Source organism: Convolutriloba macropyga, chromosome 11 (assembly GCF_964194025.1).
Source record: "Convolutriloba macropyga chromosome 11, txConMacr16.3, whole genome shotgun sequence".
NCBI classification, from domain to species: Eukaryota; Metazoa; Xenacoelomorpha; order Acoela; family Convolutidae; genus Convolutriloba; species Convolutriloba macropyga.
The window spans coordinates 47,056,834-47,083,433 of record NC_134478.1 but is presented as its reverse complement, the minus strand read 5'-3'; the positions used below and the strand labels follow the sequence as shown (position 1 = coordinate 47,083,433).

The 26,600-nt window shown below is 33.1% G+C and overlaps 1 protein-coding gene across 1 annotated transcript; it reads left to right on the top strand.

The window, feature by feature from the left end:
• The first annotated feature begins 153 nt into the window (after positions 1–153).
• On the top strand, positions 154–25,678 carry LOC142349889 (protein mono-ADP-ribosyltransferase PARP3-like). Its single transcript, XM_075401726.1, has 7 exons — positions 154–512; positions 1,459–1,604; positions 1,823–1,935; positions 17,324–17,489; positions 19,884–20,048; positions 20,817–21,140; positions 24,790–25,678. The coding sequence occupies exons 1-7, from the start codon at positions 220–222 to the stop codon at positions 25,182–25,184; spliced, it is 1,602 nt and encodes a 533-aa protein (XP_075257841.1). The 5' UTR covers positions 154–219; the 3' UTR covers positions 25,185–25,678.
• Positions 25,679–26,600: the final 922 nt, after the last annotated feature.

Below are 26,600 nucleotides of genomic sequence, written 5' to 3'. Positions count from 1 at the left end.
TTTCCCTCAAACTTTAATTATATTTTTTGTAAATTAACTTGAATTCAATTGCATTGTCAATTGCAGATTAAAAATAGTCCGATAGAAAATTGTTTTTTCTATGAGTGTTTTAATTTTAACACTGTTTCGAAAGTGCAAACAATAATTGCTGTTTTCTAAACAAGTTTATTTATCATTTGTTTAGATATTCGTGAACGCTGTCTTAATTAATCCTTAGAAATGCCACCCAAACGCAAACAACCAGCAAAAGCAGCTTCAAAACCAGCGAAACTTGCTAAAAAAGACAGCGTTAAAGCCAACATCGAAGCTGCTACAAAAGCATTGAGCAAAAAATCCGGAGAGAGGAAGAATCGAAAAGTGGACGACTTTGTCAGTTTGTCGAATGTCCAGGTTTATGAAGACTGGGATTGCATGCTGAACCAGACAAACATCGGGCACAATAATAACAAGTTTTATGTCATTCAACTTCTAGAATCAACTTCTGGAGCCAAAAAGTATTACGTGTGGAACAGGTAATTTTTTTACCATAACTTTTTGAGAAAGGCTGAATCATTTAATTGACAAATCCGGTTATCATAAATTGCTCTAAATAATTTTGTAGCTGACCTTTATTTTGCTACTGAGACAATTTTCTAATTGCCATTGAGTGTCGCAAAGTGCAAAATTTTTCGGATGAAGAGCAAGCGAAGTTTGTTAGCTGAACGGACTCTAAACAAGTTGAAAAGTTAATCCTGTTCAAGTTAAAATTCGTGGGCGGTTTTTGTATCGCTTTTTTGATAGTCAGCTTGGAATTTTTCATTAAAAGAGTACAGTTCATAGTGAAAAAATACATAGTCCGATATTAATATTTACGGCTGTTTTTAGTACGGTCCAGATGATCATTTTTTGAAATTTTTTTAATCAACGGAATCCATTCTAACAGTTTTTTTTTTGAATTTTTACACTTTTGTATGCTAAGTTTCAGCATAACTTTTTCTGAACGAGCCAATCTGCATAAAGTACAATAAAGTACAATTAAATATAATGCTTATCTGCGAATGAGCCGAAAAATGAATCAAGCAGATTTGGACCACAGATCGATTTTGACAGTGGTAAAATCACTATCAGATATTTTGGCTAGGCAGTTCTTAATTGTTAGAATCTACGTATAACTAGATGGATGTTGCCATTCACCACAATTGATTTTTTCACGAGTGATTTCGATTAGGCACTATTATTGGCATAATTGGGAGCTGTAAAAATAGTCATTGGCCGAAAGAGAATCAGTCTATGAATGCTTGAATTCATTTAAGGATTATAATAACTACCCGCTGGTATTTGAGCTCAACGGAATTACCAAATAACAGGAAATGCTCTTATTTATATAACTTCGCTAAACTCTGGGTCCTTAATGTATTCATCTTAAAACGATTTTTATGAAGTTTCTGGGAAAAGGCAGGTAGGAAATAATATGTTCAGATGGGGAAGGGTTGGAGAGATGGGCATGGATGCGACGCACGGACCCTTCACGGATGTTAACGAAGCCAAGAGCAACTTTGAGAAGAAGTTTCAAGACAAAACGAAAAACAAGTGGGCTAACAAAGACAACTTCACCCCACAAACAGGCAAGATCATTTTTTGGAAAAGAAATGTCGGACAGGAACAGATCTCGGACATTGTACTTATTTTGGCCAATAATTGATTTCAATTATTTACCGCTGCATATTGCAAACTATCGCATCTTCAAATAACGGTAGAATTGTCCTTGTATCTCAAAAAAATTTCAAAATGTTACAAGATATGAATCTTTACGTCACTCGAGCACTATTTTTTGTGTTTTCAGGCAAGTATACATTAATTGAGATGGGAGATGAAGATGACGATGATGAGGAGGAGGAAGAGGAACCGGTTGCCCAGACCAAAAAGGAATCAAAAGCTGGGCCGTCCAAGTCTAAGGTTAGCATTTGTAAAGGAACTTAAAGTAAAAATTCTTTTTTGTTGATTTTAAGCATTTTTTTGGGTCATGTTGGTCTTTTTATACGATTGCTGGATTACTTGACCGATTTTATTTTACAAGTGATTTTCATGCAGCTGAACGCAATTAGCCTCAGTTAATATTAAAATATTAAAACAAATATTAAAATATAGAATATTAAATATTGAAAACATAGCAAGACAAGTCCTGACGTACAATTCAAAGTATTTTCATTGACTAAACAAAGAAACTAGACCTAGAACGGACTATGAGTGTATTGGGAAAACCATATCTAAAAAAATCAGATCAAAAAATAAAAAAAAAACAGAAAATCAATTTAAAAAAACCGCATGTGAACAAAAAATCCATTAGTGAGAAATGGACATTTGTTTCAAACAAAACACTAGGCCTAAATTGAACTATAAATGGATTGGGAAAACCATTTAGAAAAAAAATCCGATCCAAAAAATCGAAAAACAGCAAAAATCACAGTGAAATTGCCGCATATGAACAAAAAAACACTAGCGAGAAAGCAAATTTTTGTTCAATCACCGTTTTCTCACTCTACTTCAAAATTAGAGCAAAAAAATTTCACGCCGCAAAACCAATCGCTTTTTCGCTCCATTTCCTGTTTCGGCGTGAACAAAATCACTACTCCAATTTGACTTCAAAAATCAGAAAAATGTGTGAACAGATCTTAAAAAAAACATAGCCGGAAGAATTCCGGAAACGACTCGATGGAAAAAATTGCCCATACTTATGACTAAATAACTAGAACAACTTTTGTGAATCCTGAACTTCCACAAATGTCATAGAAAAACTAAGGAAGAATAGAAACGGCATTCAAAAACAAACTGAACAAAAAAACTAGAAAAACTTAATGAGTTTTTTTAAATAGAGCAACGAAACATAAAGCCGAGTAAAGTTCGCTTGCAACTAGAGCAATAAAAATATTGCAAAACAATGGACAAGTCATTATAGGCTAAGAAACTTGTCTAAGATTTGAAAAAAAAAAGAAAAAATGCAAAAAAAAATAAGAAAATTGGTTTAAAATTATTTTTCTGTCAATTTTTCTGGAAAAAAAATAATTTATACCAAGGAAACTTTAGTCAATTGGTACCTGAACATTCCTTAAGTATGAAGTTTCTATTCAAATCCCACTTAAAGCAATAAAACAAAAAACAGGCAAAAAATCATTAAATTTCGTCTGAAAATCAGCTAAACTGATCAAAACCTGCAAATTAGCATTAAACTCAAATTAACGACTTGAAACCATCAATTCCTATCAAAAGAAGCCTAAAACCAACACAATATCGTAACCAAACCTCATAAGCATGAAAAATTGCAAAAAACTGCTTTCAAATGCCGCACGTGAACAAAAAATTTCGCTCGCTTAGAGAAAATTTTTTCACACATCAATTTTTCGCTCTCTCAAAAACAGCGGTATGAACAAAAACCACTCTCTTTTTCGCTGCGCTCTTCACTTTTGTTCAGCACCAAAAGCACTCCAATTTTTTCACGCGTTTCATTTCCTGCTTCAGAAATCACTCCAATAAAATTGATTTAAAAAAAGGACTTCTCCAATACTCCTCTTCGAGTCGTAATAAAAAAGACAGCGCCCCAATGCAATTCAAATTGTTCGAAGTGTAATAAAAAAGATTGTGCCAAAACTACCCCCCTCCCTCGTTTGAAGTTTGAAGCATGAAGTAGGGCAGGGTACAATGCAACCATATTGTTGTTTTTTGGTTCCAAATTTATTTAAATCAGAAAACATTTTTTTGTTAATTAAATTGTGTATTGTTTGACTTTTTAAAACTTTTTACCTTAATAATGTTATTAACGCTTTCCATGTATAGCATATTTTTCACATATTATAAAACCATTTTAATAGTATTGATAGTGATTTCAATAGTGATTTCAATAGTGATTTTAATAGTGATTTCAATAGTATTATCATTTGCTCTAATTTTAGAACATATGAGAAAAAGGTATTATTATTTTTGACATGTGTCGGTGTGCCACATAGCCGAATACGATCATTTCATTATCCCCCTTTACGCAAATTGATCGCTGGCAGAGAGTCATTCATAATTTCTGAGCCTTTTAATTATCGTAATCGCTCAAAGGTTACGAGTACCTCGGTCAAACTCGGCTTATCGGATTCTCATAGTTGTGGTCTCATTTGATCTTAAACTAGGTGGTAGCTCGATGCGAACTAGAAAGCAAATCGAGACGTCATTAAGAACAAAACAACACTTTCAGGTTCAGTTTAGAATACATATTTTGTCTCTCAATTCAGCGAAATTCGTTTTTAATTAATTTATCTGTCAATTTTTAACTTTTAGATATGAGTAAGTGGCAATCAAAGATGTCTTTTACAACCGCCTGTAGCAATTCCTTAGTTTCTGCCGATTAAAAACTTAAACCATAGACTATTATCCAATAAGCCGACAGCTACGGTTTGAGAGTGCAAATACGTGAATTAATATCCTGATAATTAGAAACACAATTAGACACAATTAAACACAATTAAACATTGGACAGCAATTTCTCGATCGTAACGGAGAAAAATTTGAAAATTAATTTGTTAAAATAGGTGTTCTTCAAGAAAGCGTACTCTCTTTTATTTCTTGACAGCATCAAAGACTCGCAGTTTAACAAAAAAAAAGACTGCAGTCGGGTTTTGCTGGCTGACGATTAAAACCTTTTAATCGCAAAACAGGCATTTAATCAAAAATCGCAAAACATGCATTTAACCAGTATACTAATATAAACTGTAAGTCAATGGCAGTGAAAACACTTCTGTCCTACTGGAAATGACAAAAACAGAAAAAAAAATGCAAAAAATGCAAAAATCGATTATCAGGGACAAAATTTCAAAATCAGAATAATTTTTTGTGGAAAAAAGGAAAAAATTATTTATCAAAACCTCTTTTTCAAACAGAATATTCGAGAGTTTGGCTGAAAATAACAAAAAATGTGAAATTTCATCATTTAGAGAGCTTCCTTTTATGACCACTTCAAGATATCGAGAATTGATTGTCAAAAGGATGATTGAAATTATGTTTATTTCAAGCCCTTCAAATTTTAAGACTTTTTTATGTCCGTTTTAAAAAACAAAATTTAATAACAAAGTCAACATACGGTCAGATCAACCTAAAACTAAACAAAATAACTCATAAATCACCAGAAAAGATATGGACCAGTCCATAAAAAGGTTGGGTAATTCGCTTATTTTTTTTAAAACAATTAACTTAAAAGCAATGAAAACCATTAGAAATCAAGTAAATTATCCCAAAAGGTATACTATTACTAATGCTTCTATAGAAGGGCATTAGGACCTGTCCTTATTCATTTTATTAAGCGGCTAACAAGAACAACAAAAAACAACAAACAAAAATTCAATTGAAACTTGGCAGAAAACGCTGTCAAAACCGTCAAGCCATATTTTGGCCCCCAAAACATATTCGATTGCATTTTCTTCAAACACCGATAATGTAGTATGTGGCCATTTATTATTGAGACTAGGTAACAAGTAGACAAAAAAGAGAAAAGGGCAAAAGCATGTAATAATTTTGATTTTTTCTCGAAACAAAATTATGTCCAAAGTCATGAAAGACTTCCTTTACAAAATGAAATATTTAAATAAGGTCATTTATTCATCCAAAGGAAGCCTTTGAGACCTGCAATTATCCAGAATGTGTCTTGCGTCTACAAAAAGAACGTCAAATATTTCAAAAATCAATTTATATTACTTTTTTTTTGTGAAAAACCGGTGTCGAAGTCAGTAAGGTCATAACGCATTCTTTAAAAAAACTAGATTTTGGGACATTGATCCCTTTTGACCCTTCCCTTGAGACCCATAATGTCATATTTGACCTGTAATTAAACGAGATTAGGTAACAAAAAGAAAAATAAAAAAAACAAAAATTCAATTGAAACTTGCCAGAAAACGCTGTCAAAACCTTCCAGCCATTTTTGGCCCTCAAAATATATTCGATTGCGCCTTCTTCAAAAACCGATAATATAGTATGTGACCATTTATTAGTGAGACTAGGTAACAAGTAGACAAAAAAGAGAAAAGTGCGAAAAAATGTAATAATTTTGATTTTTTTCTCAAAAGAAAATTATATCCAAAGTCATGAAAGACAAATACAAAATGAAATATTCAAATAGGTTCGTTTATTCATCCAAAGGAAACTTTGAAACCTGTAATTTTTCAGAATATGTCTTGCATCTACAAAAAGAACGTAAAATAAGACAAAAATCAAATTAATTTACTTTGTTTGTGAAAAACCGTTGTCGAAGTCAGTAAGGTCATAACGCATTCTTTCAAAAAAACAGATTTTGGGACATCAATCCCTTTTGACAACTTCCCTTGACACCCATAATGTCATATTTGACTTGTAATTAAAAGAGATTAGGTAAAAAAAATAGAAAAAAAAAGAACATACTTGCGAAGTTGAAAAGTTTTTTTTTTTAGTTTTGGAAAACGATTGTTTTCAAAGTCATGAAAGCCATCAGCTATCTATTATTATCAGAATTTTGACTCATCTTTTTTTTCATGAAAATTCAGTGAAACCTATCACTATACAGGAAGTTTCATATGACCGAAACGACAAAGTAAAAAAAGACAGTTAAAGAAAAATTAAAAAGTTCAATTAATTTCTTCAAGAAAGAAGTGTCGAGGCCGTTAAAACGATAATCTATATCTTTCAGAATTTTAATATATTCAATTGTGTTTTACTTTGAACGCTAATAATGTGATATGATAACTGTCAATAATCTGATAATGTGAATAGAAAACGTGAAAAACTGAAAAATATCTAAAAAAAAAATCTGAAATCTAGTAGCATCAAAGCCAGAAAACAATAACTTCAGGCTTAAATCCGCAATCAATAATAAATTTTACTTCTCTAGATTGAAGAAGCTTTCTTTTTTTGCTGACACTAAGCTACAAGTTGACCAAATTAAGAAAGAAATAGAAGAAAAGTTCATTAAGCCGTTATTTCTTTAAAAGTCAATTATTTTTAAAAGTCGAAACGATCATAAACTTTCAAGTAAAAAACTAAATGCATTAGCTTTTAGCTGCTTAGGAAGCTAGTTGGACCTATCACTCCTGAGCTTTGATTTGATATGTTCTGTTCTTTATTATTAAAAAAAGGCCTTTTTTCAAAAAAAAAAAGATCGACTGATTACAATCCGAATTCTTTTTGGATTGTAACAGTCCAAGATTGGCCCAAAACTAGCCATGCTATTGCTTATTGTCCGTTAGGAACAGTTAATTTTCAAATATTGCAGATATAGATAATTTGTTAGTTGAAAACTCAAAAATAATTTCTGCATTTTTGATAATCAACGAGTAAAGTTAGCAAAAAACGGAAAATTTTAATTACAGAGCGCTCTCAGCGGAAGTTGAAGTAAGAATAGCCCCCTTCTGAGTCTACAAAAATTGTATTAGTGTTGTTTGGGGGTTTACTGTCGGCAAATTTAATCAAAGTGGACTAAAGTAGCTTATTTCGTGCTGTTTTTGATGAAAAAGTCTGAATTTTGAAATATTTATCCAGAGTATTTGACCAAAAAAATTAAATAGGAATAATCACCAAAGCTTGTTTGTCTTAAAAAATGAAATCAACGACACTATTCTATAATATTTTAACAAATTGTAGCAAATTTGACGAAAAATTATGCAAAAATTTCGGAAAATGTTAATAAAAACATCGTGAATTCACTCTAGTTTTCTCAGAAGTTTAAACCTCGATAACTCCCTGTAGCAAACGAAAATTTAAAAAATCTTTTTATTTCCATATTCTACGCTGGACGAGCTTTCTAATGATACCAGTCTCAACTCTGTACGATGAATATATCGATCGGCGAAAATTGACTGAACATAAAAAACCCATTTGAGTATATAGTTCATCCCCCTCAAGAGGGGTGGGAACAAAACGGAGCAAAAGTTGGACTGAAAATCACGCTGCATCATTTTCAAGTTGGTTTATTTGTGCTCATGAACACTTTTTACGCTTCTTTTGGTAGTCGAGTCAACTTCTCATGATTTTGTGATTGTCTATCCTTTTATCTTTCCGCCTCGTATAAATGTTCTTATTTTTTTCTCCATATTTGTATGCTTTTTTTGCTGCAATTTTCAGAAAATTTGAAATTTTTTTACTGTTATAAATGGAGCATTTTGCACAGTTATCAGTTTTGTAAATTTGAGTGTTGTTCATTGGTCCTGAACACATTAAAAAAAAGAAAACATTGAATTCCAAAATGTTACACACCTTAAAAGTGTCAACGAAATGGCAATGTTTAAATTCTAAAATACTTAAAACAATAAGAATATATTTTAGTTACAACGTTTGGAATACTGAAAACATAAAAAAATATAATGGATAATAAGAAAATTAAAAGCAATGAAAACTTAAAAAAGTCCCTCAACAAATCTTTGTACTCCAATGCCTTTGGGTCCTTCAGATATTCCTTGAAATAGAATTCTTTCAAAAAACCTTTGATGTTTTTAACCTTATGAAGTTTTTGTCTTCGTTCATATGGAAATTCATTGTACAAATTCATGGCTTGCAGCATCAATGATTTATCGAGGAATTCCGAATTACTTTTCATAGCCGGATAAATTTTTCCCGTTCTCGCATTCTGTTTACAATTGGAGGTTTGCAATACATTGTTGTTACTAAAAGCTGGCAATTGTTTCCTAACATATTTCAAGAAAAATACCATACATCGATATTTGAGAAGGAATTCAACAGGCATGATTCTGTTTTTTATTTTTAAATCAGTCGAGCGATCATATTTTTTCTTTTGAAACTCACTTTTATTCCCCAATTAAGTTGTTTTTCTAATGTTATCATGACATTTTTTCTGATACCAACGAGCATAAGAGATGAGTTATGAATGTGACTTAAAACAAGCGCGTTCAATAGTGTTACTCTAGTTTTTATAGGAAAACAGTTCCTTATATCTTTCAAGATTTTGATGCTGCACGCCATTCTGGAGAGTATTCTTTTGATCTCTTCTTTAAAGTTTAATTTGTTGTCTAATATTATTCCTAGATATCTTACCGACGACGATTCTCCTATGTTCACGTCGTTAACATTGAGATAAGACGGAGTTCGTGCTTTTTTTGATGGAGCAAACACGATATATTCTGTCTTCTTATTGTTCATCGTTAATTGATGTGATTGGAAGTAATAACATAGTTTTTCAATGTTTTTTTCCAAATAACTTCTGACTATTTTTTCATTAGTATGAGAAGAATAGAGAAAAGTGTCATCGGCGTACTGGATTACTTGAAAATTGTCATTATCAATAGCTCTATGAAGATCATTCACCTAATTGTTGAACAATATTGTTCCTAATATTGTCCCTTGTGGCACACCTCTGTTAAGTAAAATCCAGTCGGACTCATTTCCCGAGAAAACTACTTTTTGAGTGCTGTCTTTCAAATATGATCTAATCAATTGTGTCAATTTTTCTATTAGTATTTTGTGTGAGATTGAGTCAAAATCTTTTGAGAGATCGAGGAATGCTCCACAAACTGTATTCTTTTTTATCCATTTCATTTCTTACAAATTCCGAACATTGTAGTATGGCATCTGTTGTGGACACTTTTTTCCGATATCCAAATTGTTTAGGTGACAGCAAGTTATTTGAGATCAAATAGTCATTAATCTGGTTCCTTATAACTTGCTCAAAAACTTTTGCCAATGCGCCGGTCACTGTTATTGGACGATAGTTAGTGGGGTCTTCTGTGTTTCCTTTTTTTTAAAGAGGCGAGACCAAAGCTCTTTTGAGGTCAGTCGGAAAAGAAGACTCAGAAATAAACTCGTTTATCAGAAAACAGAGAGGCTCCGCAAGGACCGATTGGGCATCTTTCAACGCCCATTCGGGAATTTTTGAAGGACCCAAAGGTTTGTTCACATTCAAACATTTTATTAAATCATGGACTTCTTTACAAGTAACATATTTGAAGAAAAATCTATTTGCATTTCCCGTATCAGCTGAGAACAATGTTTTATCAAATTTTTTACTTTCGCCAAAGTATTCCCCCAAAAGTGAAAACTTGAAGTTCAAAAGGTTTGCGATATCTTTTCCGTTGGTAGTAAGCTCACCGAAGCTGTTACGCAGAGTGTCCATTACAATTCCTTGTTTTTCATTGTTCCTAACTTCTTGTATAAATTTCCAGCGACTTTTTTCTGTGTTCAGAGAAATAAAGTCTTTTAACAAGGAAGCTTCATTTTCTGATTTGAATTTTTTTCCAGATAGGAATTTATTTCTATTCAGGAAAATTTTTGCTTTATTATTCCTCACAAAACAAGATTTCAATGGTGCATGCACCTTTATTGCTTGCTCGACTATGTTACGAAATTGGAACATCTTTTCGTTAGCATTTTGTGACATCCAGAAAAGACTCCAATCTGAACTCCGAATATATTCCTGGAATTTTTCTTTCGAATAGTTCTTTTTGTCGAAGAAATTTTTTTTGATTGGCATTTGTTTCATCATCATTTTTTCTTCTAATATAGGAACTGTTCCGTATTGATCACTATTCAAGATGCTCTCTGTAACAAAATATTTTTTGAAGTTTTCTGTGATGATATAATCAATCAATGCAGTCTTATTGATACTCTGTCTTTTCCCTATCTTTGTGTTACATGACACCAACCCGCACGGAATAAATAGCGCTTCTAATTTTCGTTTTTCGTTCTTCTGAAAAAAGTCAATATTGTAATCGCCCATCAAAATTATTCGTTTGTTCTCAGCTGCAGCACAGTCAATTCCCAGAGCCAGTTCTGACAGAAAAATTTCAGAAAGCCGTTTGGTCAGGCAGTAAGAAATATTTTTCAAATAATTTTTTTTATTGAACTCACATTCTACCTAGATGCTTTCGAAACGGGATTCCGAGATGGTGGTAAGATCTGAACGTTCTTTAGGTTTGAATGATCTAGGTATATAGAGCAGCAGACCATCTCCACTTGTTTTGTCATATAAAGAAAGGTTCCTATCTTTTCTGAAACATTGGAAATTTTAACTGCGTACTTCCCAAAAACGGATATCGTCATTCATTTTGAGCCATGTTTCTGTAAAGCCAAAAATTGTGTTTTTCCCAAATCATCCATTAATTGCTTTAAGGTGGAGTTCTGACCAACAATACTTCTACAATTGAGGGAGAAAATCTTTACATTTTTCTTTACATTTTGAACCAATCTTACTGATTTATTTTTCATTAATTAATATTTGTGTGTGTATGTGTCTATTTCATATGAAAAATTTTTGTTTTCAAAACAAAAATATTGCCGGACTATTTTGAGCACTCGAGTTTTTTCACGCTTTCTTTTTAATTTTGGCATCATCTTAAATTCTCTTCTCATTCGCAAGTTTATTGGGTGAACTCAAGTGTCAGCAGTTTTCTACTAACATTGAAAAATGGTAAGAGTAGATATATAGGTTTCTTTTGTTTTTAGATTTCTAAATTTTAATTGTTATCTAAAATAACCTCTAGAAACCACATTTGACGCCCTCTAGGCGAGCGACTTCGGTTGCCCCTTTGCTAATTCCTGTCGGTTGAAGCAAGTTACAATAGAATTGGGCCCCCGACAGTTGATCGATGGCAATTCTTTCTAAATTAGTCGGTTCTGTTCGAAAGATCAACTTATCTCTAGTTAAAAGCTAATAGGTTCACATAAAGTTTTTATTGGACAGTTTAGTAACTATGCCCCTGTACATCTTTGACAGGCGTTTTCCCTCCACAATTAGATTGGTAAAATTCATCTTAATTTGTGAGAGACTTGCTGCAAAGTCAATTCAAGATTGTTACTAAATGTAAAAATTGCAAAGTTTTATATTATTATTAAGCATCATTATTTTATATAAAGCATTATTATTAGCATTTCTTTTAGTATTGTCCGTTTTCGATGGCAATCGATATCCACAAACTCAAAAACTCAAAACGATAAAAATTCTCGACAAATAGAGCAGCGGAGCAAAGAGTCGCTCAGTTGTCTTTCAAGCTATAGACGACAAGGAGGCCCGGTAATTTGGGATCCCACATAAGGTTCCGACCCCGCTTATCCAAAATTTTGGCATAATTGTCTATCAAATGAGGAACAGATAGAAAACCCAAAAAATTCAAGTATTTTTCAAAAAAACATTGGTGTATGAATGAAAGGATAGCCTCCGAAGCAAATAACTCAGTGAATTAAAAAATGATGCATTAGATTGATGAAATATGCCTACATTAAGAAAACAAGTCAAGACGAACAGCAAAACCAAACAACAACAACAACAACAAACATTAATTACATCAAAAATATTATGTCCGTTTTAAAAAACAAAATTTACTAACAAAGTAAAAACAGCGACAGATCAATTTGAAACTAAACAAAATAACTTGTAATTCACCAGAAAATATATGGTACCAGTCCAAAAACGGATTGGTAACAATTAGACAATAAAGAACAAAAACAGTAATTTGAAAAATTGGTATATTTTTTTTAAAACAATTAATTCACAAAGTAACGAAAACCATTACAAATCAACTAAATTATCCCACAGGTTCACAATTACTTGTGTTTCTAAAGATAGGAATTAAGAACTGTCGGTATTCAATTTTTATGCAGTTACAAAAAGAGCAACAAATAGACAACAAACAAAAAAAAATTAAATTTTGCCAGAAAACGCTTTCGAAGCCTTAAAGCCATACTTTGCCTCTCAAACAATGTTCGATTGAACCTACTTTGAACAACAAGGATGAATTTAATGACCTCTCCTTAATGAAACCAGATAAAAGTAGACAAAAAAGAAAAAAGGCAAAATTAAGTAATACTTGTTTTTTTTCGAAAAAAAAAAATTATTTCCAAAGACACGAAAGCAATTAATTCCAAAAGGAAACAATTAAATAAGTTCGTTTTTTCTTCCAAAGAAAGCCCTGGAGACCTGAAAATACCCAAAATATGTCTTACGTCTACCAAAAGAACGTAAAATATATATATAAAAAATTAATTTACTTTTTTTGTGTGAAATACCTGTGTCGAAGCCAGTAAAGTCATAACGAATTCTTTAAAAACATTACATTTCGTGACACAATCCCTTTGATAACTTCCTCTGACAACAAAAAATTGTCTTATTTGGCCTGTATTTAACGAGACTAGGTAACAGACAGACAACAAAAAAAAAACAAAAATGCGAAGTTAAATTTTTTTTTATTTTCGAAAACAATCGTTTTCAAAGTGATGAAAGCTATCTGCTAATGTCAGAAATTCGGCCCGTCTTTTTTTTCATGGAAACCGGTTCATTGTACAGGAAATTTATTTCGACATTAAAAAGACAACGTAAAAACGACAGTTTAAGTCCGAATTAAAAAATTCAATTAATTTCTTCGAGGAAGTATTGTTAATGCCTTTAAAACCAGAGTCTATACCCTTAAGGATTTTAATATTATCGATTGTGTTTTTTTGAACGCCAATAATGTAATATATTAACTGTCCATAACGTGATAATGTGACAAAACTAGAAAGTGTGAAAAATGGGCAATTACCTGAAAAAAAGTGAAATCTAGTAGTATGAAAGCCAGTAAACAGTAACTTAAGGTGCAAAACCGCAATAAAGATTGAACTTGAATTCAGTAGAAAGAATAAGCATTCTTTCATTGCTGACACTAAGTTACAAGTTGGCCAAACTAAGAGAAATGGAGGCAAATTTCAAGAAGCCATTATTTATTTAAAAATCAAATACTTTTTGAAAGTCAAAACGGCCATAAGCTTTCAATTAATAAACTAGATACAAAAGGTTAGAGATGAAAAGGAAATTAAATGTACCTATCACTAATGAGCTTTGATTTGAAATGTTCTGTTATTTAATTAATATATAGAAAAGAATTAAAAAAATCAATTCTTTTTGATAAGAAAGACCGACTGATTACAATCCGAATTATTTTTGGATTGTAACAGTCCAAAATTGGCCCAAAATTAGCTCTGTGAATTTTGTTCATCCATTAAGAACACTTATTTTTTCAAATGTTTTATATATAGATTTTTTGTTAGTGAGAAAATCAAAAACAAATGCTGCGTTTTTGCTAATCAACGAGTAAAGTTAGCAAAAAAACGGCAAAATTTTTATTACGGAGCACTCGCAACGGAAGTTGAAGTAGAAATAGCCCCCTTTTGAGTCTGCAGAGATTGTGTTATTAGTGATTGGGTGTGTACTTCTTGCAAATTTAATCAACGTACACTAAAGAAATTATTTCCTGCTGTTTTTGATGAAAAAGTCTGAATTTTCAAATATTTAGCTTGAATTTTTGACAAAAAAATTAAATAAAAATAGCCGAAAATATTTTTTTATCTTTAAAAATGAAATCAATAACAGTTTGTTAAAAAAATTTAAATACAATGTGTGGCGATTTCCACAGTCAATGATGTGTTCCACCACCTAGCATTATTTGCCTTAGCGAGCATCTACTAGCAACCCTCATAAATGTAGCAGTTTTGAAATTGAGATGGAAAAATTTGTTTAACGTCTGCAAATTGCAACGCGGTGACCCATTTTCAATACAACAATTTTTTAATTGAAGCAATAAAAATTTAAGTATTCGTTCTATATCTTCTTGCAAAAATTTCTCATTATTAGCCTATGAAATTTAATTGGCTATTTTTCCGCACGAGATAACAGCACCATAAAGAAATGAGACCTTAGAGAATTGTTCAAGGAAACACAGTATCTCGCGATATCCGCAGTTAATGGTTTGTTCCTGCTCCTAGCAATTTACGCAAAAGTTTGGATGTTATCTAGACTTGTTGCAATCAGTAGCTTTCTAAGAGAAAACAATCACTTTTTCAGATGTGTTTTGACTTGAAATTAATAATGCATAAAACCTCAACACAAGACGATAAGTAGGTTAAAAGTCTACAGGAACATCAAGATCCTAATGTGGAGAATACTATTATACTGCAAAATGTTAAAGCAGAATAATAAAAAAATTAAATAATGTTGAATTTTTTGTCAAGCAGCAGAACACTTCAACATTGGCTTAATGCCTTACTGAAACGTGACCTAAAGATATAACACAGAGTGCATTTCAATGTTTAATGAAATTGTCGCTGGAGAAATACAAAACTATGTACCGCTCAGAAAAGTAAAACCAAAAAAACTTGGGTGAAAACAAAATTTTTAAAAAAAGCATTCAAAAATGCGGTTTTATGGAAACTATATATATGACATATGACCCGAAACACCAGAACAAAAAAAAATGAACGAATTCAATAATTTGCTACAAGAAAAGACAAGTAACAAAAAAGTTTCTTAAAAATATTGACATCAAATGCATAAAACAACTCAAGAAATCTCTTCATTTTAATTTGAAAATTTACTATTCCAATTGTATAATTAGAATTGATTAGGGCTTAAGAGCGATTTTGAAAAGTCTAGCTGATAACAATGCATTCAAAGGAAAAATTTTTTCTTGAAATGAAATTTGAATAGGATGTTTTTGACAGCAACTAATCAAAAATAGATTTCACTAAAAATTGATTCTTTGAAAAACAGGTACAGCTCTTGAAAAACAGGACTTTGATGGGCTTAATTTTTCTTTAAAATGATGTATGCAATAGTTCCAACACTTACAATTCTCGTTAACGATTTCTTTGAAAAAAGCTTTATGACAGAAAGCTTAAAGAGAGCTATTGTCCTGACAATTCACATCAGTGGAAGTTTTGATGAGGTTGAAAATTGCAGACCCATCATTCTATTTCGAATATTAACTAATGTTCTAAGAAATTTATTCCACAATTTTATGACATCTTGTCTTGCAAAATTTGACATACTCAATGAAATTCAATTTGACTTGCAACAAAGATTGGAGCTCTTGAAGCACTCGTAATTCTTTTGGAAAGAGGGGAAAGTTTCTTCATCAGAGAGGGTTGCGAATGCAATACCGAAGAGACAACGGCAGTGTTTATAGATCCAGGGAAATTGTCTTACAATGTCAAACACCGCATATTACTAGAGAAACTGTAATTTGTAGAAGCGATAGGTTACATTCAGCAGCTTATCAAAACCTATTTGACTGACAGGCAGCAATGCGTAGAGTCTGGCAATCTAAGATTCAGTCACTTCGAAGCAAAAAACTACATGCCACAAGTGTCAGTGCTGGAAGCATTTCTTTTTTTGATATACATAAACAAGGTTACGGACTTCTGTGTTCACTCCACCTCAACGTTATACGCCAATGAAACCGTGCTAGTATGGAAAGCAGGTAAAAACTAAGTCTTCAATTCTTCCCTTGGCTCAGTCGGAAAGTAATTTTTTGACATTAAACAGACGCTCAACTTCAAAAACCACAATTCTTAAAGATGGCTAGTGGAAATTTTTTTAAGCAAAAATTATCAATTAACGACAATATAATAACTAAAAAAATAAATTATATTAGAGTTAAAAAAGATGAAAAACAGAAATATTTTAATTATGTAATTGTACTACGCAGGAAACTGTAAAAACTTTGCAGACTGTTTCACAGACTCAACGCTATACCAACAACTGAAAATATACAGTGTTTATGTGCAGCCAAGTATAAACAAGGCGTTTTAGTATATTGTGCAAGCAGCAAAACTAACTTAAACCTCTGTAACAAAACAAATCAGCATGATATTCTTCAATAAAAAAGGAATCAGACCCTACCTAAATACTAAGAGAAGAAGAAAGGATCTACGCTGTTAAAACACTACATATTTTTGAGCTCTTAAAAAAAGTAATTGTAATTGATATACCAAAAAAAAATTGAAATCAGTTTTTTATGCCCATACTACAAAAAAAAAAATATAAAAACTATTCAGACGATAAGAAAAAAAATCGCAATGCTATTAGTAACCAACGCGGTAAGTGGTCTATGCCCTAATAATAAACTTTATAATAAATTTCAAGTCTGATTTTATTTAAAAAAGTGCAAAAACTTAAGCAAAACCAGATAATTTTTTCAGAATATTTTAAGCGAGAACTATTTTGTCAGTAACGAAGATGTGTCCACTCTTTTTTGCTTATATACACTGATTGCCTTGTCCCCTTTTTTCCCACGCTTAAATCATCCCATAAACGTTAGTGCTGCTACTTGGCATCATTTGACTAGGACCATAAGGACCTTTTGATGACCTAGCAAGTGGGTTGTGTTTTGCGCTAGCTTGTTAATTACAGTAAAGCTCTTATTCTACTGGAAAACAATTTTTCATGATTATAAATGATTTATTCCAATTACCTGAATGGTGACTATTATCAACTAACCTATGCACGTAAAATTTTGATGCAAAGTTAGGCTAATTTTCATTTATGTATACCTATGCATAGTATTTCTATTTTTGTATAATTTAGATTACCCGAATGAGCTCACTGGAAAAGCCAGTGCAGATGCTGGTCCAGATGATCTTTGACAATGACATGTTCAAGAGCCAGATGACGAAGATGAACTTGAACTTGAACAGGATGCCTCTGGGAAAACTGAGCAAACCCCAGATTGCCAAAGGGTTTGCAGTATTAGGTAATAACCAGTCATGATTTCATGTCAGATAGAGAAATAGAAACTTATATCGACGCAAATTCTGACGTCAGGCAAAAAAAATTTCGAATGAGATCTATACAGCTTTCACAATCAAAACTCTTCTTATCACTAGAAAATTTTGCCTTATCACTTATTGCAACATGAAAATTATCATACCCTGCAATATGAAATCTCTGTTAAAGCAAATATTACTATTGAAAGATAATATTGTACCGTCATTGGTATGAAAAACTGACAGAACATTAGATCTTCTACAGCAATACAATATTTATATGCTAAAGATATCAATGTCTCATTTGTGGATATTAAAGAATCTATTCCGCTGGCTTTACATATAGTCCAATTTTTCCTCTGACAAGTTTCCAAAAACACAAACCAGATTGATGACGGAAATGATTTTAGAGTAAAAATTATCGTGGATGATGAGATATTGTATTGGAAAGAAATACTTATTTACAGTCATCACTGTCTAACTTAGCGGATAATTGCATGCGTTACTCAAGTAAGCAAACAAGCCAAAAATTGCTCTGACTACTCGAACAATATCGTTATATATTTAGCCGCGCTCAGCTGACTTCGTCGTTATTTGCGACTATACCTCTCTGCTTTTTATAGTGATGGTTTGTTCTGCTTGCCAGCTGGCATAGCTTGATTGGTTGATAGACTATGTCGAAATATACTAAGGCAATAGCACAGTAGGATGGCATCAGATGACACTAAAATTTTTTAAATTTCGTATTGTATGGAGAACTGCTACAATAATCACAAATGATTGAGACTCGGATGTTCTTGTTTAGTTTCTACATACTTTTTTCTCTACATGAGTTTGTGTGCGACCACAAAAACCACAAAACACGTCATATTAGCTTATATACTGTAAAATTTTCACTTAAAAAAGTTATCTAATAACGTGCCTTATGCGAGACTAGACGATGCTTACAAAGAATCTTTTCTTTACCTTAAATCACTGTTTTTGATCTTAAGTGATACAAAATTTAATAAGAATCTCTTCAAATCGATTAAGAAATTAGGAAAACCAATACCTGTAACCCGCATACAACCTCAAATGCTGTGTTATTTTTTCAAAATTTTAGTTATTCTTTAAGCCGAAATGTGATTCTTTACAGCATTAATTGGTGACCAAATTTTGTAGATTCATCCATAAATTACAAGAAATGATGAGCAAGATTCTAATATGGACTCTCATGTTTTACTGCTATTTTTGATAATTTTCACAATTAGTACAATTAATGTGAAATCAGTTTTTTTTGGATATCATGGACTATTTTAGCATAATGGAATCATTATATGAATTTTAAGGTCCTAGTTTAAAAATTTTAAAATAATAATTGTTCCAGTATTTTTTTGAGAATCTAAACTTGGTTTTTGAAAGTTTTGTAATTTAATGGAGATCTGCAAAAAAAAAACAGAACGATTCCTTATTGGCGTCACGATTCAATATGTTTGAGATCAGGCCTCTTTTTGATTGCTCTAGAACGGAATTTGAAGCAATTATTGTAAACGTGTGCGTCTTTTTTTCCGTTCTTGGCCCTTTTCTTCAAAAAGAACTTGTTTGATTTCGCCTCTTGAACACCCATAAAGAAAAGTGTTTTTTTATTCAACCACCGTCTGAATTAAATTCTGCTGCCTTTTTCTTTTTTCAATTTGTTTTTTTTTGTGAGCCAGTATAATTCAGAAGATCTCACTAACCGTTTCTCGCTTTTATGAAATTTTCACGGGGAATAACCGTACTCGCTCAAGGCAAGGAAGCGAACATTCGAAAACAAATATCAGATATACTTCAAATTTTAAATGGGAAACTTCAAATTTCAAATTTGAATGGGAAAGCAAGGGTTGACTCCAAAAAAGTCAACACTCGTTTCCCGTTCGCTAAGATATATCTCATATTTGTTTTTTGGGTCAACTCGAAAATGTTTTGTATTTTCAACAAAAAAGTTTTGATTTTGACCGCAATGCTTATCGTAGCGGAAATATTGATAGCTAATCAGCAGCTATCAAATTATCGATTTTGCTGCTCATCGTTTTAAAAACACTCAAGCAAAATTTCAAAATCAGTTTTTTCCACGGATATTAAAATTGTTTACCAAAACTTCAAAGACAACGAAACATAAATTAAAGTTTCCAAAGTTTTTAGATCCAGGTACGCTTCCGGTGGTCTGTTGTAAATGCCCCTCCCTTAGCTTTTTGGGTATATAATAACTTTTACGCCCCCAAGGCACGCATGTTGTTTTTTATATAGTAACGCGCTGCACAACAAAACATAATTTGTAAGTCGGGTTGATAAAAAACCCTGAGGGACGGGGACAGAATAGATCCGTGGATACATACAATTATTTACTTGGGTGTTTTTAGACGAGATAGACGAGGCGTTGAAGGCTGGGAAGAATTCGACTGTGTTGCAAGAACTGAGCAGTAAATTCTACACGGTAATCCCACATGATTTCGGAAGGATGATTCCACCCACAATTGGATCTAAGGATGACTTGAGAGACAAATTGGACATGTTACTAGTTTTGGGTATGTTTCAAACCTATTTATTGTGCATGTATATTCAGAACATTGTGTATATTTATATATAAAGTTTGTCGGCTTTTTTAATGATGTTTGTGTAAACCGCTCAGAAAATCTGCGGTCATAAGCCAACAAGTAATGCTTAAAATCATACAATTGCTAGTGTAAATGACCCTTTTATCGTCTGGTCCATTTAAAAATCAAAAATCGGATAATATACGATTTTTCTTTGCGATTCAGTTTATTTATCGTGTTATTTTTGCTTCCAAAGAGTGGACAAGTTTATATTGCCACAATGTTTTGAAAAATTAATGTAGACAAAGGAAAATCGTAAACATTTTTCGGGTATTACTTACAATAAAGTTCTTCGGGAGTTTTTGCGAGTTCGTAATGAGAATCGAATAAAGGAAATTTATAAGAAATAATGCTCTGTATTTAAACGAACGGTACTTTTGGCCTATTTAGACATCTTTTTGGGGGTGCGATGACGTAGTGGTGGTGGCTGTGGTGGGCGAGGGGAGGGGGGGGGGGGAGGGTTGGGACTGGAAGAATCGCTCAAAAGTCTGACTCTGGCATCACTTTATCCCCCACTCGAGAAATTTTCTGAAAACTTTGTAAGTAGTGCGCTGAATTATCAAAAATTTTTAGTGTAAAACTTTTCTTAGTGATGCGTTTAAGCGCTTTTTTATTTAATTTCAGCGCAGTGCAGTCAAAAAGTGAGCAAACATTTCGAACCAGGGTAAAAATAGAATATCTAATTTTTCCTTTTTCCAGGAGATATCCAAGAAGCGCAGGAAATGAAGAAAGCCCAAGAAGAGGAGGAATCGAACTCAGAATTGCACCCTCTGGACATCAAGTACGGATCATTAAAATGCGAACTGAAACATTTGAAACCGACAGATGCCAACTACAAAATCATAAAAGAGTTCTTCGAAAACACAAAGCCAAAGTATGGTAGTGGTCCGACAATAAAGCATGTGTATGAAATGAACAGAAGTGGAGAAGATAAACGGTTCGAGGCCCATAAAGATATTAAACATAGAAAACTGTTATGGCACGGGACTTCACCAGCTGTGGTGGCGGCCATCTTGAAATCAGGTAGAATTAATTATTTCCGTTGTCTAAACTTTTTTTGCTTTTTTAGTTCCGTAGTCTAAACGTTTTCTGTTATACCTTTAGCCATTCTACTTCTTTTCATCCCGGCTCATTTAACCCCGTATATCTTAAAAAAGATATCATTTCATCCCGCAAATTAACAGTCGGTATTATTACTGGCACGTTATCTCAGCCGATAATTTAATCCGGTGTTCGGCTGTAATAGGTTAATATCAAGTCCCACGAGCCACGGAGTCATTGCCATGGCTCATGAGGTTTGGCGAAATAATTATTGTACCAATGTTAATAGTACCAGTTATATAAAGGATTTTAAAAAATCTTAGAGGGGTGAAGTAATCGGTGTGAAATGATTGTGGGTAAAAAAAATGGGTAAAAAGGCGTGACATCATTTTTTTCGCATACCCTACACAGCCGTTATGGATTTCGTGCTAATAACGACCTTCTCGCAGTATTGCAAAAAATTTGCCACAATATTAAGAGTTCGGAGACGAAAATTGTACCTGAAGTGTTGCGGAGCTTAACTCACTATTCCAGATAAAATGTATTTTACAAATTTTGAAGCAGGGATCAGTCAATTTCTCTATGAAAACTGCTCAAATTCAATAACTCGCATTGGCTGGCTCTCTGTAAAATGGCATGCAATGTCTTAATGCATGCAAAACTTTGTTTCGTGCATTCACATTAGAAATGTCTGCCGGTACCAATTTTTTTAAGCAGAATTACTCACTTTGATATTGATTTCTAGTTTTTGATACTGGTTGCATATCAATACAGGAAAAATATATTGAAATATATTAAAATTTATAATAGGAAAAATGTATTAAAGCCCCATAAATGGATGACTTCTCCACAAACAGACTTACCAAAATATATAATTGTCAACAGATCTGATTGTCCGAGAAATTTAGAGGAGAGTATGATGAAAGCGCAATTTTTTCGCCCGAACTATTTCACATTCTAATTGACCTGCTCACTTTCATGATCATTCATTCGACATAGCTTGAATCTAGCTGCTAATATTTACTGTTTTTGTTCATGCCTCTTGGACTATGGTCATAATTCTTTGGATAGATAGGATATGATTCGAATCTTTCACAACCAAAAGTATGATTAGCAGTTTCCCTTTTTTGGCTGAGTGAGATTCTTGGCAAAATTATGTTAATTTTTGCAACAGACCGTGCATCGTTGAATTTTGATGAATGCATTATTGAAGAAAAAACCAAAAAAGCTAATTAGAAATCAGCTTTAGATTTTCATAAAACTTGCTGGCCAGCCATTTAAAAATTTTGTTCAGGCTGCCATTTTAAGTAGTGCCCTTAAATCAATTCCTGGCTTGTTTATGTTCGCTATAACAAGACTCATACTTCAAGCGTTTTCTATCGAAGTAAGTTCAATCTGCACCATACCGGACGGGCCTCTAACCCTGCTTCCCTACAACAGATGTCTCAAAACAAATTTTTTCGATAAGTCTTAACCAAATAACAATTGCTCCATGGTAAAGTTTGTTGGAGTAATGGAGTATTGTAAAAATTTCTCCTGACTATCATTATGTGCTAGAGTTGCTCACCAAATTTGTTTTTCATTCTGCTCGCCTCGTTTTGGATGAGGGGTAAGAAATAAGACTCGTAGCCAATTAAACAGTTGCAACATTTCAAATAACTTTTCTTTAGCTGTATATTAGTCTCCTCTATCTTTAATTGTTTATTAAATATGATGATTTTTCAAATTTAAGTTATCGAGTATTGCTACGAGTATCAGTTTTGTTAATCAATTTTTTTTTCAATTGAAATTTCGGATATACTAAATTTTCTCAGTAACTTGGGAAACATAGAGCTTAATATCAGTTTCTACTAATACTATTAAAACTGGTCTTCAATTTCTCAAACTTATGTTTTCGCATCAAGAAGTCAATGCTATTGAACATTTACGACGAGTTCAGGAAACAGAGGACTGGAAGAGGTGCCTAAAATAAGCTAACCCAAATATAAAACCGAATGCAAAACTTTTCAAAAAAATGATTTCTTCCAAATCTTTTCTGAGTTTTCCGTTTTATTTTTTTCCTGTGTATTGAAATATAGTATGAATAAATAGGGTCTGCTAAATAGAGTTGCCCACCAAATTAGCTTTGGATTTTTTTCGCTATATAGGACTGGGGGGGGGGGGGGGTAGAGGAAAAGATCCTTAGTTTTTCGTTGTGGTCACCTCCTTTCTGATGAGCGCCGTGAAATTTAAACTCAAATAACTCTCCTTTAAGTATTATTGGTCTCCTATCTAAGTATTAATGGTCTCCTAAATGTGATATTTTCTCAAATTAAAGTTATTGAGTTTCGCTCAAGTTTTTTTGTAGTACATAGGGTATGATAGAGAAATGTTCTGATTTAGGCACAACATCTTCTTGATTGTAACCGTATTTTGTCAACCGAAAGCTTGCATAACGAAATATACGTACAAAGCTTATTGTTCCAAGACTGAGAGAAATCAAAATAATAACTGTATTTTGTAGAACACGAAAAGTTCGAGAGCTTAACACCAGTTACCACTAAATCTAAAGAAAACCGTTCTGTAATTTCTCAAAATTAGGTTTCCTCATCAAGAGGTCAATGATATTGAATACTTGCGACGAGGTCAAGAAAGAGAGGACCGGATTGGCGTGCGTAAAATAATCTAACACAAATATAAAACTGGGTGCAAATCCTTTTACTATGATTTCTTCCAAGTTTTTACTGAAGATATCTAAAATTTTTCTATACGTAATTTTTTCCTTTTATTTGTTCTCTTTTTAATCGAAATATATAGTATGAGTAAATAGGGTCTGTGGCGCAATGACCCTTGTTATGGGCTAATTTTACGAGCTGCTAAGTTCTGTTGTGCCTCATTAAGTGAGCTGTATCATTAGATTCACATAATCAAGTTCTACACGGTTCATTTTTTTCGGCACAAAACCAAGTAAAAGTGGGGCTACAAGGTACACACTGCTTAGGAATTTCCAAAACTTCTTGTCCGTGCAGACCCACTTCTAGATCTTTTTTATCTGCTTTGGAAAAATTACACCTAAAAATCTTACAAAATTTTTCCTCGCTTGGCATGCGATTTTACATGATCGTTCTACCAACATGTCCACAGACTGAAAATCTTGAACCCTCAATCTCCTCAGCCAGTTGCCCACTTCTACCATAGATGACCGGCTATTGATTGTCAGTCCATCTATACTATTAAGACTCGCTCGACAAATCCCCCCAATCTTCCATCATTTTACTCCTCTAGAGATATTACTCCATCACTCGTTCATCGTTTTAGGCCATTTTGGATGGACATCGAGCAGTGTGCCCCCCACCCCCCCCCCCCCCCCTACCCAACACCACCTGATTAATAACTATTAAGCTGCTAAAGGGTGCTGGAGAGGGGTTGAGGAGTTATAATGGTAGAGCTTACGTTACGTGATGAGCCTAAGTAAGTATTTTTGGATCTATTCTGTTTGCCCCCCCCCCCAGTTATATGTTGTTATATAGCACGTTACTATGTAAAAAATAGCACGTGTGCCTGGGGGGCGTAAAAGATAAACCCACTAAGCTGGCGGGGGGGGCAACACAGAATAGATCCGTTTTTTTATTACGAGAATTTTCATATTCAGGGCTCCGAATTATGCCTCACTCCGGAGGTCGTGTGGGACGAGGCATCTACTTTGCCTCTGAGAACGACAAGTCCTACTGGTACACGGGGAGGACAGATGACAGCACTGGAATCATGTTCCTGAACGAAGTAGCGATCGGAAGACAGAAGGAAATCAAACAGGACAATTCCTCCTTAGTAGCCGCCCCTCCCGGATTCGACAGTGTTCTAGCTATGGGGGATACAGAACCAGACGCGAAGATGGACAAAAAGGTGAAAATGGGGAACCACGATGTAATCGTTCCTTGTGGAAAACCAGTGAGGCGAAATATATCAAGCAGTTTTTCCCAGAGCGAGTATTTAGTTTACAAGGAAAGCCAAGTCAGAATGCGATTTTTGTGTGAACTAAACATGTGAAAATTACCATTGCCATCAAACAGGAATCTTAGATACGTTTTCTTCTGCTGCAAGCCCCCCGCCCAATATATAATGGATTTTTATTGCTCCGTCATAGTGGCATTTACTGACTATAATAAATAATAAATCTAATAACTAGTGCCACCTCTTATAATGCGATTGAAACCATTACGCTTGCTGACACAAACAAAAATATTTGTTCACGTTGATGGGGGTTGAGTTTGGGGATGGAGGAAACACAAGCTTATCACACTTTCATCAAATAGCAGTTTCAATAGCGGTATTAAACAAGTTAATAGAGATAGTAATCAACTTTTTGGTTTTCTTTCCCCTTCAATTTTGGAATACTTCCACACTTCCGTACATAAATTTGATTTTATTGTACAAAAAATAATCCAAATAAATTTAAAATTTAAACGTTCTGTATGAAACTGAATAAAATTTTATGATGGATTTTAATAGCGAATAAGAACAATAATAAATTATTCTCAACTAATTATTTTACAGTATTGATATCAAAATCAAATCACCACAGATATTTGAAAAGACATCAAAAGACATTTTTTTTCCAAGTCGAATAAAGCCTTTGGGAAGAAGTTATGCTATTTTATCTGTTATTTTGGGCAGCTGAAGACAGGAGGAAGTATACTATTCTTTTATTTTGCAATTTTAATCTGGAACCTCTATATGAAACGCTTTTATTTATCGGGAAGCCACCAATTCAGAAGCAATAAGTGTTGGTTAGTGAGAGTGAAAAGCATACTTAGTTGATTTTGCGGGGACAAAAAAATGTTCCAATAATAAAAAGGAAATTAACAGTTTGTTCATTTCCCAGTATATAATTTCTGAGGAAGACTTGACGTGGGTTTGAATAATGGGAGTTCAAAAATTATCATGTTTGCGGGTTGTTATGAGGTTGTTATGATCTCTTGTTATGCAAAAAGAGATATAGGACAGGATTCTACTTCATTTCATCCAACCCGAATTATTCAACGCACTATAACTTGCTATCATATATATGCAGCCATTGGTTATTTACTTGTACAATTTAATCACACGTAAGTTGATGTAAAACCAATTAGTTTGTTCTAATTGGCACTCAAAAGAGCAATTACCAAAAACCAATGTGCAGAAAGGGCAAATATAGTGAGTCCCAGAAAGTTGAAACAAGCGAACGTTTCAAAAGCGACTGGACAGATTTCTAAGGTCAAAGTTCAAATTTAAAACATGTAGAACAAAATTGACGGATGAAAACTTAATGGAGAAAACGTTGACATTCAAATGAGCACATTGATGCTCAATTGCACGTTTTTGGCGTTTTTCGAACGTTGGGTTATTTAAACTTTATGGGACAGACCATAGCTACAGACAATCAAGTGCGCGGATATAGGCTACTGAAAAAAGTTGGTCAATTTT